The 14,350-nt window shown below is 42.8% G+C and overlaps 4 protein-coding genes across 4 annotated transcripts; all 4 read left to right on the forward strand.

Annotated features, from left to right (window-relative positions):
* The first annotated feature begins 5,320 nt into the window (after window positions 1–5,320).
* Window positions 5,321–6,229, forward strand: LOC123752338 (uncharacterized PPE family protein PPE21-like). The gene has a single exon (XM_045734394.2). It carries the CDS (start codon window positions 5,321–5,323, stop codon window positions 6,227–6,229), a length of 909 nt encoding a protein of 302 aa, XP_045590350.1.
* A 366-nt stretch (window positions 6,230–6,595) lies between these two features.
* On the forward strand, window positions 6,596–7,246 carry LOC138371735 (uncharacterized PPE family protein PPE21-like). Its single transcript, XM_069336757.1, has one exon. The coding sequence runs from the start codon at window positions 6,596–6,598 to the stop codon at window positions 7,244–7,246; it is 651 nt and encodes a 216-aa protein (XP_069192858.1).
* A 412-nt stretch (window positions 7,247–7,658) lies between these two features.
* Window positions 7,659–8,165, forward strand: LOC138371736 (uncharacterized PPE family protein PPE21-like). Its single transcript, XM_069336758.1, has one exon. The coding sequence runs from the start codon at window positions 7,659–7,661 to the stop codon at window positions 8,163–8,165; it is 507 nt and encodes a 168-aa protein (XP_069192859.1).
* Window positions 8,166–12,821: 4,656 nt separating this feature from the next.
* Window positions 12,822–13,301, forward strand: LOC138371737 (uncharacterized PPE family protein PPE21-like). The gene has a single exon (XM_069336759.1). It carries the CDS (start codon window positions 12,822–12,824, stop codon window positions 13,299–13,301), a length of 480 nt encoding a protein of 159 aa, XP_069192860.1.
* Window positions 13,302–14,350: the final 1,049 nt, after the last annotated feature.

The raw sequence follows: 14,350 nt of genomic DNA on the forward strand, positions 1-14,350 counted from the left end.
GTAGCAGTGCGGACACCCAAGCCACCGAGCCTAACAGGAAGAGTGGCTTGTTTCCACTGGCATTCGTTGAGGGAGAGGTTAACGACTTTTTCCAGCATGGTCTTCAGTAAGAGGTCATACTCTTCAAGCTTTCGGCTGTCGTAAGATGGGGTGCACCTCAGAAAGTGGGTTAGCCTCGGAAGGGATAGGCATTTGGTGAGGAGATAAAAAGCATCGTGGGCATCGATGTCACCTATTCTGTCTTTCATCCTCCGAAGGTCTGCGATTTTCTTGTCAAGGATCTCCTCAATGGCGTTAGACCCGAGGGGGGCTCCAAGGAGGGTGCTGTTCTCGGCCCTAATGACATGGGCTCCAGGCAAGGCAGACCTTATTCTAGCTACGATGTCTGGGTTGGAAGAGACTACTTCACACTTGGAAGGGTTCAGGACAAGACCCAGGCTTACTTCTTGCTCCTTTATTTTCCTGATATCTGCCAAGAGATGGTCTACGGTGCCAGCTATAGTGCCATCATCCAAAAACCAGATGTTGAACTCGCTGGACAAGCTTTCGGTGATTTCTTTTAAGACTAAGCAGAAAAGAAGGGGAGCAAGAGGATCACCTTGCTGAACACCTTCACATGATCTGATTTCATGTTCACCAAAGAGCAGTTTTGACTCACCACTGTAGCACGATAGTATGAACGGGTAGAGGGGCCGGAAATGTCGATGTACGGCACAAAGTACTGCATCTCTTCTGACCATGTTGAAGACATTCTTAAAGTCCAGTTTGAGCAGGGCCTTTTCATCAGAAATGTTGGTGATGTATGCTCGTGCTGCATGGGCAGCCGCTTCACAGCCTTGGGGGATTCCAAATCCTAGCTGGATTGGTTTCAGCAATTCAGCCGCTTGCTGGCTGACAACCCTTGTAGCAGCCTTGGCAATCAGGCGTCGGAGAGTGTTGCCAACAGCGATTGGCCTGATTCCTTCGTCCTTCTTTTTGAGAGCACAGAGGGAGGCACCAAAAAAGAGAGGCCTGATGACCTCAGGTATATCACCAGCCAGGCACATGTTGACGAACCTTGTGAGTTCCATAAGAAGATCTTGTGCAGCATCACCAACCGCAGGATTTAACATTTGCTTGATGTGTTGAGGTTTTAACCCTGTAAAGCCGCCTGCTGACCCAGGTGGAAAAGAAAGGGCTGCTTTGTAGACCTCAGATATATATATATATATATATATATATATGTATATATATATATATATATATATATATATATATATATATATATATATATATATATATATATATATATATATATATGTCGTACCTAATAGCCAGAACGCACTTCTCAGCCTACTATTCAAGGCCCGATTTGCCTAATAAGCCAAGTTTTCATGAATTAATGTTTTTTCGTCTACCTAACCTACCTAACCTAACCTAACCTAGCTTTTTTTGGCTTCCTAACCTAACCTTACCTATAAATATAGGTTAGGTTAGGTTAGGTAGGGTTGGTTAGGTTCGGTCATATATCTACGTTAATTTTAACTCCAATAAAAAAAAATTGACCTCATACATAGAGAAAAGGGTTGCTTTATCATTTCATAAGAAAAAAATTATAGTAAATATATTAATTCAGGAAAACTTGGCTTATTAGGCAAATCGGGCCTTGAATAGTAGGCTGAGAAGTGAGTTCTGGCTACTAGGTACGACATATATATATATATATATATATGTATATATATATATATATATATATATATATATATATATATATATATATATATATATATATATATATATATATATATATATACGTCGTACCTAGTAGCCAGAACGCACTTCTCAGCCTACTATGCAAGGCCCGATTTTCTTAATAAGCCAAGTTTTCATGAGTTAATTGTTATTCGACTACCTAACTTACCTAACCTAACCTAACCTAACTTTTTCGGCTACCTAACCTAACCTAACCTATAAAGATAGGTTAGGTTAGGTTAGGTAGGGTTGGTTAGGTTCGGTCATATATCTACGTTAATATTAACTCCAATAAAAAAAAATTGACCTCATACATAATTAAATGGGTAGCTTTATCATTTTATAAGAAAAAAGAAAAAAATAGAGAAAATATATTATTTCAGGAAAACTTGGCTTAATAGGCAAATCGGGCCTTGCATAGAAGACCGAGAAGTGCATTCTGGCTACTAGGTACGACATATATATATATATATATATATATATATATATATATATATATATATATATATATATATATATATATATATATATGTCGTACCTAGTAGCCAGAACGCACTTCTCAGCCTACAATGCAAGGCCCGATTTGCCTAATAAGCCAAGTTTTCATGAATTTATTGTTTTTCGACTGCCTAACCTACCTAACCTAACCTAACCTAACTTTTTCGGCCACCTAACCTAACCTAACCTATTAAGATAGGTTAGGTTAGGTTAGGTAGGGTTGGTTAGGTTCGGTCATATATCTACGTTAATTTTAACTCCAATAAAATAAAATTGACCTCACACATAATGAAATGGGTAGCTTTATCATTTCATCAGAAAAAAATTACAGAAAATATATTAATTCATGAAAACTTGACTTATTAGGCAAATCGGGCCTTGCATAGTAGGCTGAGAAGTGCATTCTGGCTACTAGGTACGACATATATATATATATATATATATATATATATATATATATATATATATATATATATATATATATATATATATATATATATATATATATATATTAGTATATTTTGGTAGCAGTCTTTCCTGTAGACATATATTATTAAATATGACCGAAAAAGTAAGATTAATAATTCTAACACGAATTTTCTCAATCTTTCGTACATTACGCTTCACTGTTGGAGGTAAATCAAAAATCAATTCTCCAAAATTCATTTTTATTTCTAGTCTGACGCGACACGGGCGCGTTTCGTAAAACTTATTACATTTTCAAAGACTTTAGTTCACAAATACACAACTGAATAGAACTTACATATCTCCGATTTTATATCTACATTTGAGTGAGGTGGAAGGGGTGATGTGGCATTAACACAAGACAGAACAAAATGTGGTATTAATAGGGTATTAATTTCATCAACACAAGACAGAACAAGAGTATTAATAGGGTATTAATTTCATCAACACAAGACAGAACACGAAACAATGGATATTGATTAGAAGTGTTTGTAGAAAGCCTATTGGTCCATATTTCTTGATGCTTCTATATTGGAGCGGAGTCTGCTTCAATATAGAAGCATCAAGAAATATGGACCAATAGGCTTTCTACAAACACTTCTATTCAATATCCATTGTTTCGTGTTCTGTCTTGTGTTGATGAAATTAATACCCTATTAATACTCTTGTTCTGTCTTGTGTTGATGAAATTAATACCCTATTAATACCACATTTTGTTCTGTCTTGTGTTAATGCCACATCACCCCTTCCACCTCACTCAAATGTAGATATAAAATCGGAGATATGTAAGTTCTATTCAGTTGTGTATTTGTGAACTAAAGTCTTTGAAAATGTATTAAGTTTTACGAAACGCGCCCGTGTCGCGTCAGACTAGAAATAAAAATGAATTTTGGAGAATTGATTTTTGATTTACCTCCAACAGTAAAGCGTAATGTACGAAAGATTGAGAAAATTCGTGTTAGAATTATTAATCTTACTTTTTCGGTCATATTTAATAATATATATATATATATATATATATATATATATATATATATATATATATATATATATATATATATATATGTTGCACCTAGTAGCCTGAACGTCGTTCTTGGCCTACAAAGCAAGGCCTAATTTGCCTTATAGGCCAAGTTTTCCTGAATTTATATATTTTTCCAATTTTTTTCTTATGGAATGTTAAATCTGTCCATAAGAAAATTTCCTTGGTACCACATCCACCACCATGTCAGAAGATTTCAACTACCAGAAGACCACAGTCTATATTCTAGCGCCCCATTCCCATAGGACCGAGCCTCATCGCCCAGTAAGTCAAGGTGTTAGGAGCACGTTTACCGGAAATGCAGCTGGGTCAAGGCCTGGCACTAGTTTCTACAACTACAACGCTTCCTCTCACTAACTACTCGTTATCTATAACCACTTTCCCGCTCGCTTAATGGGAATATTGTCTTGTATTTTCATTATCATCATCATCATCATGTAGCAGCCAGCATTAGTCACTGAGATGCAAGTTTCGTTCTAACCACATATCGAAGGCGACATAGTAAAAGGCGAAAGAAAGACTTTGTGTAAATCTTTATATTAAATTCATAAATACATAAGTGTGCGTTTTTGTCCAATATCCATTTTTTTGGTTCATATTTAAAATTGAAAAATTGTCACTTTCCGAGAATTAAACTTGGAATTCAAGACCAATGTATTATTCTATATGCTTGTATTTCCATGGGGAATAGTTTCTTGCCTTTCATATCTTTCCCGATGGAATAATTTAGGGAATGCAATAAGCAGTACATGACATTGAAAGCATTTCTTAATACAATATTTGCTGGCAACTGAGTTTAATGGTTCAAATATAAGTAAGTGACTCGCCATAAACCCCTCTGTTTCTCAGCCACTGCCAACAATTCCCTCAAGAGATTTGCGTAAAGCATTTGAACTCAATCATAATGTTAATTATTTACGAGTTTGGAACATAGCATGCAGTCACATAGTCATGATTATTGTTTATGAAGTGAATTGCAAAAATTGGTATCAGTCACGCTATCCTACAGGACTCCTCACAACACACCATCCACCACAAACTCTTAAACCCGTATTCTACATTCCATCACTCTCCACACTGGCACACTACACACTAGCACTCTAGGTACTGACATCCTATACACTGGTAGGCTACACATTGACATCCTAAACACTAGTACGCTAAACACTAGCACTATATATGTATTGACACCCTACACACTGACACCCTTACATACTGGCACCCTACACACTGACAACACTTACATACTAACAACCTACACACTAGTATGCTACATACTGACACCCAACACATTAGTACGCTACATATTAAAACCCTTCACACTGGCATGCTATATATTGACACCCTACACACTAGTACACTCCATTCTGACACCCAACTCACTGGCACGCTAACATACTGACAACCTGCACACTGGTACGCAACACACTGGCAAGCTGACATACTGACACCCTTTACGCTGGTACGCTACACACTGATAAACTGCAAAGTGGCATTCTGCACACAGGAACGCTACACACTTAAACGCTGCAGAGTGGCATTCTACACACTGGCACGCTAAACACTGGCATGCTGCACACTAGCATGCTGCACACTGGCATGCTGCACACTGGCATGCTACACACTGGCATGCTGCACACTGGCATGCTACACACTGGCATGCTGCACACTGGCATGCTGCACACTGGTACGCTACACACTGGCACGCTACACACTGGCACGCTACACACTGGCACGCTACACACTGGCACGCTACACACTGACTCCCCACACACTGGCACGAAACACTCAAGCACGCTGCACACTAGCACGCTGCCCACTAGCACCCTGCACACTTGCATGCTGCACACTGGCATGCTGCACACTGGCATGCTGCACACTGGCATGCTGCACACTGGAATGCTGCACACTGGCACGCTAAACACTGGCATGCTGCACATTGGCATGCTGCACACTGGCATGCTGCACACTGGCATGCTGCACACTGGCATGCTGCACACTGGCATGCTGCACACTGGCACGCTAAACACTGGCATGCTGCACATTGGCATGCTGCACACTGGCTTGCTGCACACTGGCATGCTGCACACTGGCATGCTGCACACTGGCACGCTAAACACTGGCATGCTGCACATTGGCATCCTGCACACTGGCATGCTGCACACTGGCATGCTGCACACTGGAATGCTGCACACTGGCACGCTAAACACTGGCATGCTGCACATTGGCATGCTGCACACTGGCATGCTGCACACTGGCATGCTGCACACTGGAATGCTGCACACTGGCACGCTAAACACTGGCACGCTACACACTGGCACGCTACACACTAGAACGCTGCACACTGGCACACTACACACTGGCACGCTACACACTAGAACGCTGCACACTGGCACACTACACACTGGCACGCTACACACTAGAACGCTGCACACTGGCACACTACACACTGGCACGCATCACACTAGCATGCTACACACTGGCTCGCTTTAATCTGGCCTGCTGTACTCTGGCACGCTACACACTGGCACGCTACCCACTGGCACGCTACACACTGGCACGCTACACACAGGCACGCTACACACTGGCACGCTAAGCACTGACACGCTAAGCACTGACACGCTAAACAATGGCATGCTGCACACTGGCACGCTACACACTGACACGCTAAACTCTAGCACACTAAACTCAAGCACGTTACACGTTGGCACGCTACACGTTGGCACGTTACACACTTGAACACTACATACAGGCACGCTGCACACTTGCACGCTACACACAGGCACGCTACACACTGACACGCTAAACTCTAGAACACTAAACCCAAGCACGCTACACGTGGACAGGCTACACACAGGCATGCAACAATCTAGCACACTACACACTGGCACGCTACACTCTGGCACGCTGCTCACTGGCACGCAACACACTGGCAAGCAACACACTGGCACGCTACACACTGGCAAGCAACACACTGGCACGCAACACACTGGCATGCCACACACTGGCACGCTACACACTGGCACGCCACACACTGGCACGCTACACACTGGCACGCTGCACACTGGCACGCTACACTCTGGCACGCTGCTCACTGGCACGCAACACACTGGCATGCCACACACTGGCACGCTACACACTGGCACGCCACACACTGGTGCGCTACACACTGGCACGCTTTACTCTGGCACTCTTTACTCTGGCACGCTACACACTGACACGCTACACACTGGGACGCTAAACACTGGCATGCTACACACTGGCACGCTGCACTCTGGCACGCTTTACTGTGGGGCGCTACACACTGGGACGCTACACACTGGGACGCTACACACTGGGACGCTACACACTGACACGCTACCCACTAGAACCCTGGACACTAGCACGCTGCACACTGGCATGCTGCACACTGGCACGTTAAGCACTGACACGCTAAACACTGGCATGCTGCACACTGGCACGTTAAGCACTGACACGCTAACATTGGCATGCTGCACACTGACACGCTAAACTCTAGTACACTGAACTCAAGCACGCAACACGTTGGCACACTACACACTGGCATGCAACACACTGGTACGCTACTCACTGGCACGCTTCACACTGGCACGCTACACACTGGCACGCTGCACACTGGCACCCTACACACTGTCACACATCACACTAGCATGCTACACACTGCCATGTGACACACTGGCACGCTACACACTGGCGCGCTACACACTGACTCCCTACACACTAGCACGAAACACACAAGCACACTACACACTGGCACACTACACACTGGCACGCTACACACTGGCACGCTACACCCTGGCACGCTACACTCTGGTGCGCTACACACTGACTCCCTACACACTGGCACGAAACACTCAAGCACACTGCCACTATCACTCTACACACTGGCATGCTGTATACAGGCATGCTACACAATGGCAAGCTGCACACTGGCATGCTACACACTGGCATGCTACTCACTGGCAAGCTGTACACTGCCTCGCTGCACACTGGCATGCAACACACTGGCAAGCTGCACACTGGCACACTAAAGACTAGCAAGCTTTACACTGGTATGTTACACACTGGCATTCTACACACTGACATGCTACGAACTGGCATGCTACACACTGACACGTTGCACACTGGCACACTGCACTCTGGCATGATAAACACTGACACGCTACACACTGGCAAGCTGCACACTGGCACGCTACACACTGGCACACTAAAGACTGGCAAGCTTTACACTGGTATGTTACACACTGGCATTCTACACACTGACATGGTGCACACTGGCATGCTACACACTGACACGCTGCACACTGGCACGCTGCACACTGGCACGCTGCACACTGGCATGATAAACACTGACAAGTTACACACTGGCAAGCTGTACACTGACATGCTACACACTAGAAATATAAAATAGTGGCAAGAGGCGGCATCAGTGGTTATAAATCGGGAAACTGGAAACTGGTGACATCAACCTGGGCCACAAGAGGTCACCTGTACCGACCGGGGGACCAGCCTCGCTACCTACGCTAAGTGCCTGCCATAAAGTTTGAACAAAATAACATATATAATATTACAAATATACGGTATACATATAATATTATAAATATTAAACATATAAATATATATACATATATATTGTTACAAATATACAATATACATATAATATTATAAATATATAGATATATACAACAAAACAAGGCAATATGGGAGTAAATAAACAAATTTGTGGCCACTGTAACAACTTCTTAAAGACGAAGGTAACGGGAATTGAATGTTATATCTGTAAGACTAGATTCCATTCAGCTTGTACAGGAGTGAGTAACACTACGGCACTGAGAGCTGGTCACTTGCTCTGGGTGTGTAAAAATGACCTGCCAGCTTGGAATATCCTAAAAAACCTTCTAGATAACATGACGCATGATCGGAAAACATCATTCATTGGAAGCCTACCAGCCATCCAGAAGGAGTGGGAAAGGAACAACAATTCTAATATACAAGGGGCGGAGGCTATAGTCAGGGATGGAACTGAGGCTGAAGCTCAGGAAGTTGTAAACTCTGACTCAGTAGGCCAGGATGTAGATGACAGTAAACTAGAAAGTGTACCAGACAGCACTGACAGCTCGATAGGTACAGACACTACGACGGTTCCCGATAGAGCAATTCAGAACAGAAGGACAGACTTATGCAAAGGGCATATGCAGACATAGATATGCTGGTAATAAGAAAGGATTAGAATGCAGTTACCAACATCCCAAAAAATGTTTAAATATGCTTAGGAAAGGTGAGTGTCGATTTGGATCAATATGTAGGTTTTTCCATCCTGACATGTGCCAAACCTCACTGGAGGACAGAAAATGCTATGACCTTAGCTGCCCACACTTTCACGTGAAAGGCACGGAACGCTACATGAAGAGTGGCAAGCAGGATAATGAATTTGGAGGAAACTCGATAAATTTTTTATACCAGACCGGCAGAGAATTCAAAAGGAGCAGCATGGAGAGTGTATGGAACTGGATGCCAGATCCACTTGCATTCCAGAATTACAGATACAATTACCCACCGAAAGGGAACTACAACTACGACAGAAAACTGCCCTACAACAATCAGTACTGGTCAGAACAAACTCATTATGTCCACGAATAATGGGCTTGCCGAAAAAGTCTCCCATTCAAACTATCACTAATAGAGTAACCTCATTCATCTTTGCCAACATACAAGGACTGAAAACAAGAACAAACAACAAAGTACAGTTCATAAATGGCCTCCTCACGGAGTCAAATGCAGTATTTGGAGCTTTCACAGAAACCCATGCAGGGGAATTGTTGGACAGTGAGATCTGGATTCCAGGATATAACCTATACAGGTGTGATAGGAAAATTAGGTCACATGGAGGAGTGGGTCTGTATATTAGGGAAGACCTTGTATGCTCGGAGCTCCTAAACGTTACAAATGAGGTGGTAGAGGTACTGGGATTAAAAATAGAGAAAATAAATTTAGTGATTATACTAATATACAAACCGCCAGATGCAACGGCTGAGGAATTCACAGAACAGATAAACAAAATAGAGAATAGCCTTGATAATTTGGAGAACCCGATACCTGATATTATCTTCCTAGGCGACTTCAACTTGCCTAGTCTCAGGTGGAAAATAGCAAACAATAATATTATACCAGGAAATCTATCAGGACCTAACCATCAACAGATTAGAGAACTACTCAGATTCTGTGACAAATTTTCACTCAATCAGCAGATAAAGGAGCCAACAAGAAATGAAAATATTCTAGATCTGGTCTTTACGAACAATGAAGACATTATCAGAGACATTACGATATCAGATACCACATACTCAGATCACAAACTCATTGAAGTGCAAACGACCATCAATACTCAGAATAGACCTAAAACGTTGATAAAGCGAGAGGGGCTATTCAGTAAATTCAATTTTAATAATAAAAGGATAGACTGGGAGATAATAAACAGGGAACTTACAAACATTCCATGGGGAACTGTTCTAAATAATACAAGTCCTACAGAAGGAATAGAAAAACTGACTTCAGAAGCGTATCAAGTCTGTCTGAAACATGTTCCTTTGAGGAAAGCCAGAAAGAGATCTAACGTAGAAAGAGAACGCAGGAAAAAAAATAACGGAACTGCTTATGCAGACACGAATTTCCCGTCAAAGAAGGAATAATTTAAATAGGGAGATTGAAGAAATCGAGCGGAAATTGAAACACTCATATGAAACTGAAGAAAGGCAGTTAGAACAGAAAGCAATTCAGGAAATAAAGAAAAATCCAAAATATTTCTTCTCATATGCGAAATCAAAAGCAAAAACCACTGCCAGTATTGGACCTATTCGTACAAGTGAAGGTTCATACACGGAGGATGACAAAGAAATTAGTGAAATCCTAAAAAAGCAGTATGAGGACATGTTTAGCACTCCAATAAACAACATGAAGGTGGAAGATCCAGACAATTTCTTTATGCGGGATATTCAAACCCCTGTAAATATAACTGATATAAACACGAGCGCACTAAATTTTGAAAAAGAAATTGAAAACATGCCCATGCACTCGGCCCCAGGTCCAGACTCATGGAATTCAATATTTATAAAGAAATGCAAAGTGCCGGTAGCACAGGCACTCAGTATAGTGTGGAGGAAGAGCTTGGACACGGGGGAGATACCAGATGCACTTAAAGTAGCAGACATAGCCCCTCTACACAAGGGAGGGAGCAAAGCATTGGCAAAAAATTATAGACCAGTTGCACTAACATCGCACATCATAAAAGTATTTGAGAGAGTGATTAGGAGTCAGGTCACCAATTTCATGGAGACCAATGACCTTCACAACCCAGGCCAACATGGATTTCGAGCGGGAAGATCGTGCCTCTCACAGCTACTTGAGCACTACGACAAAGTCACTGAGGCATTAGAAGAGAAACAGAATGCTGATGTGATATACACGGACTTCGCAAAGGCTTTCGATAAATGTGACCATGGCGTGATAGCACACAAAATGAAGTCAATAGGAATAACCGGTAAAGTAGGACGCTGGATACTCAGTTTTCTGTCAAACAGGACTCAGCGAGTAACTGTCAACCATATAAAATCTAGTCCAAGTGCAGTGAAAAGCTCTGTACCTCAGGGTACAGTCCTTGCACCGCTGCTTTTCCTTATTCTCATATCAGATATAGACAAAAATACAAGTCACAGCTTCGTATCATCCTTTGCAGATGACACAAAAATCAGTATGAAAATTACCTCGGCTGAGGACATTGAAAAACTTCAAGCTGATATTAATAAAGTTTTCGACTGGGCATCAGAAAATAACATGATGTTTAACAGTGATAAATTTCAAGTACTCAGGTACGGTAAAAATGAGGACCTTAAACATAATACAGAGTACAAAACACAATCAAATGTACCCATAGTAGGAAAACAGCATGTAAAGGATTTGGGAATAATAATGTCTGACGACCTAACGTTTAAGGATCATAACCAAGCAAATATTGCGACAGCCAGAAAAATGATAGGATGGATTACGAGAACTTTCAAATCCAGGGATCACATCACAATGGTTGTACTCTTCAAGTCACTTGTGTTGTCCCGTCTTGAGTACTGCTCAGTACTCACTTCTCCCTTCAGAGCAGGAGAGATTGCTGAAATAGAGGGAATACAGAGAACATATACGGCACGCATAGACGCAATAAAGCACCTAAATTATTGGGATCGTCTCAAAGCCCTCCAAATGTACTCACTAGAAAGAAGACGAGAGAGATATCAAATAATATACACCTGGAAGATACTGGAGGGCCAAGTACCAAATCTACACAGTAAAATAACAACGTACTGGAGTGAACGACATGGAAGAAAATGTAGAATAGAACCAGTGAAGAGCAGAGGTGCCATAGGCACAATCAGAGAACACTGTATAAACATCAGAGGTCCGCGGTTGTTCAACGTCCTCCCAGCAAGCATAAGAAATATTGCCGGAACAACCGTGGACATTTTCAAGAGGAAACTAGATTTATTCCTCCAAGGAGTGCCGGACCAACCAGGCTGTGGTGGGTATTATGTGGGCCTGCGGGCCGCTTCAAGCAACAGCCTGGTGGACCAAACTCTCACAAGTCGAGCCTGGCCTCGGGCCGGGCTTGGGGAGTAGAAGAACTCCCAGAACCCCATCAACCAGGTATCAACCAGGTAACACTGGCATCCTACACACTGATACGCTGCACACTGGCACGCTGCACACTGGCACGCTTCACAATGGTTATCTTGAGGTTATCTTGAGATGATTTCGGGGCTTTAGTGTCCCCGCGGCCCGGTCCTCGACCAGGCCTCCACCCCCAGGAAGCAGCCCGTGACAGCTGACTAACACCCAGGTACCTATTTTACTGCTAGGTAACAGGGGCATAGGGTGAAAGAAACTCTGCCCATTGTTTCTCGCCGGCGCCTGGGATCGAACCCAGGACCACAGGATTACAAGTCCAGCGTGCTGTCCGCTCGGCCGACCGGCTCCCTACACTACTCCCTATGGTACACTACACCCTGGCACGCATCACACTAGCATGCTACACACTGGCACGCTGCCCACTGGCACGCTGCACACTTGCTCGCTATACTCTGGCACACTTTACTCTGGCACGCTACACACTGGCATGCTACACACTGGCACGCTGCACTCTGGCACGTTTAACTCTGGCACGCTACACACTGGCACGCTTTACTCTGGCCCGCTTTACTCTGGCACGCTACACACTGGCACGCTACCCACTGGCACGCTACACACTGGCACGCTACACACTGGCACGATACACGCTTGCGCGCTACTCACAGGCAAGCTACACACTGGCTCCCTACACACTGGCACGCTGCACACTGGCATGATGCACACTGGCATGCTGCATACTGGCACGCTAAACACTGACATGCTAAAGAATGGCATGTTGCACACCGGCACGCTACACACTGACACGCTAAACTCTAGCACACTAAACTCAAGCACGTTACACGTTGGCACACTACACGTTGGCACGTTACACACTTGAACACTACATACAGGCACGCTGCACACTTGCACGCTACACACTGACACGCTACACACTGACACGCTAAACTCTAGAACACTAAACCCAAGCACGCTACACGTGGACAGGCTACACACAGGCATGCAACAATTTAGCATACTACACACTGGTACGATACACTCTGGCACGCTGCTCACTGGCACGCTACACACTGGTATGCCACACACTGGCACACTACACACGTGGCTTAAAAAGAATGTAAGAACACCAATGTTTTGTACTCTCTCGAGAAAATGTATCTTGTATATAAATAAATAAATAAATTCGTTTGTTTAATATTAATGCTTGTAGGCGAGAACAGTTGTGAACGCAAGCTAGCGCACTAGTATATGAACGCCCAAAATAATTTTACACAAAAGACATGTACAGACAGGCGTGTGGCTTCTGACTTCTTTTTTATTGATTAATATTAAATATTTTGCGCCTTACCTATAATAGTTTTCATTTTATACAAGTATAACTATCACATAATAAATATAAAAGGAGTTTATCCAAAAACTGACAGAAGTGTTGTGTTTTGTGCGTTGTATCGTGTTTGTGGGCATTCGGGTGTGTTGTGTTTACGCTGGCGGGCGGTGTCCTTACCAACTCCGGATTATGTCTATTACATCACTAAACTTCATTAATAACTATATGCCTGTTAAGTAGAAGATTTTAATTGTTAATAGCATTATATTGTCGTTTTAATATGGAACACATACACATATGCGAAACGTCCAAAGCTGGTGTCCGAAGTGGTAAAAATTTTAGTGTGCGATATTGTCAATGTACGGAGTGTCTTGTATCCTTCGTAACACATTCACCATGGAAGAACTGTTTCCTTAAAAAAATAATTAATCGTGTGCTATTATATTTAAAAGAAATTTGCAAGCACATTCTCTCAATTGAAAACATGAGAAAACACTAAGTATAAAATGTAGAAACCATTTACAAATAAAAAAAGATGCAGGAAAAATAAGATGTTGCGCATGAAAGAACATTGGAACGCTTCGGTAGGCATCTGTCAACAT

This window comes from Procambarus clarkii, chromosome 36 (genome assembly GCF_040958095.1).
Source record: "Procambarus clarkii isolate CNS0578487 chromosome 36, FALCON_Pclarkii_2.0, whole genome shotgun sequence".
NCBI classification, from domain to species: Eukaryota; Metazoa; Arthropoda; class Malacostraca; order Decapoda; family Cambaridae; genus Procambarus; species Procambarus clarkii.

Coding starts and splice junctions, on each gene's coding strand:
- LOC138371735 (XM_069336757.1), top strand. CDS start 6,596: ATGCAACAATCTAGCACACTACACACTGGCACGCTACACTCTGGCACG.
- LOC123752338 (XM_045734394.2), top strand. CDS start 5,321: ATGCTGCACACTGGCATGCTGCACACTGGCATGCTACACACTGGCATG.
- LOC138371737 (XM_069336759.1), top strand. CDS start 12,822: ATGCTACACACTGGCACGCTGCCCACTGGCACGCTGCACACTTGCTCG.
- LOC138371736 (XM_069336758.1), top strand. CDS start 7,659: ATGCTACACAATGGCAAGCTGCACACTGGCATGCTACACACTGGCATG.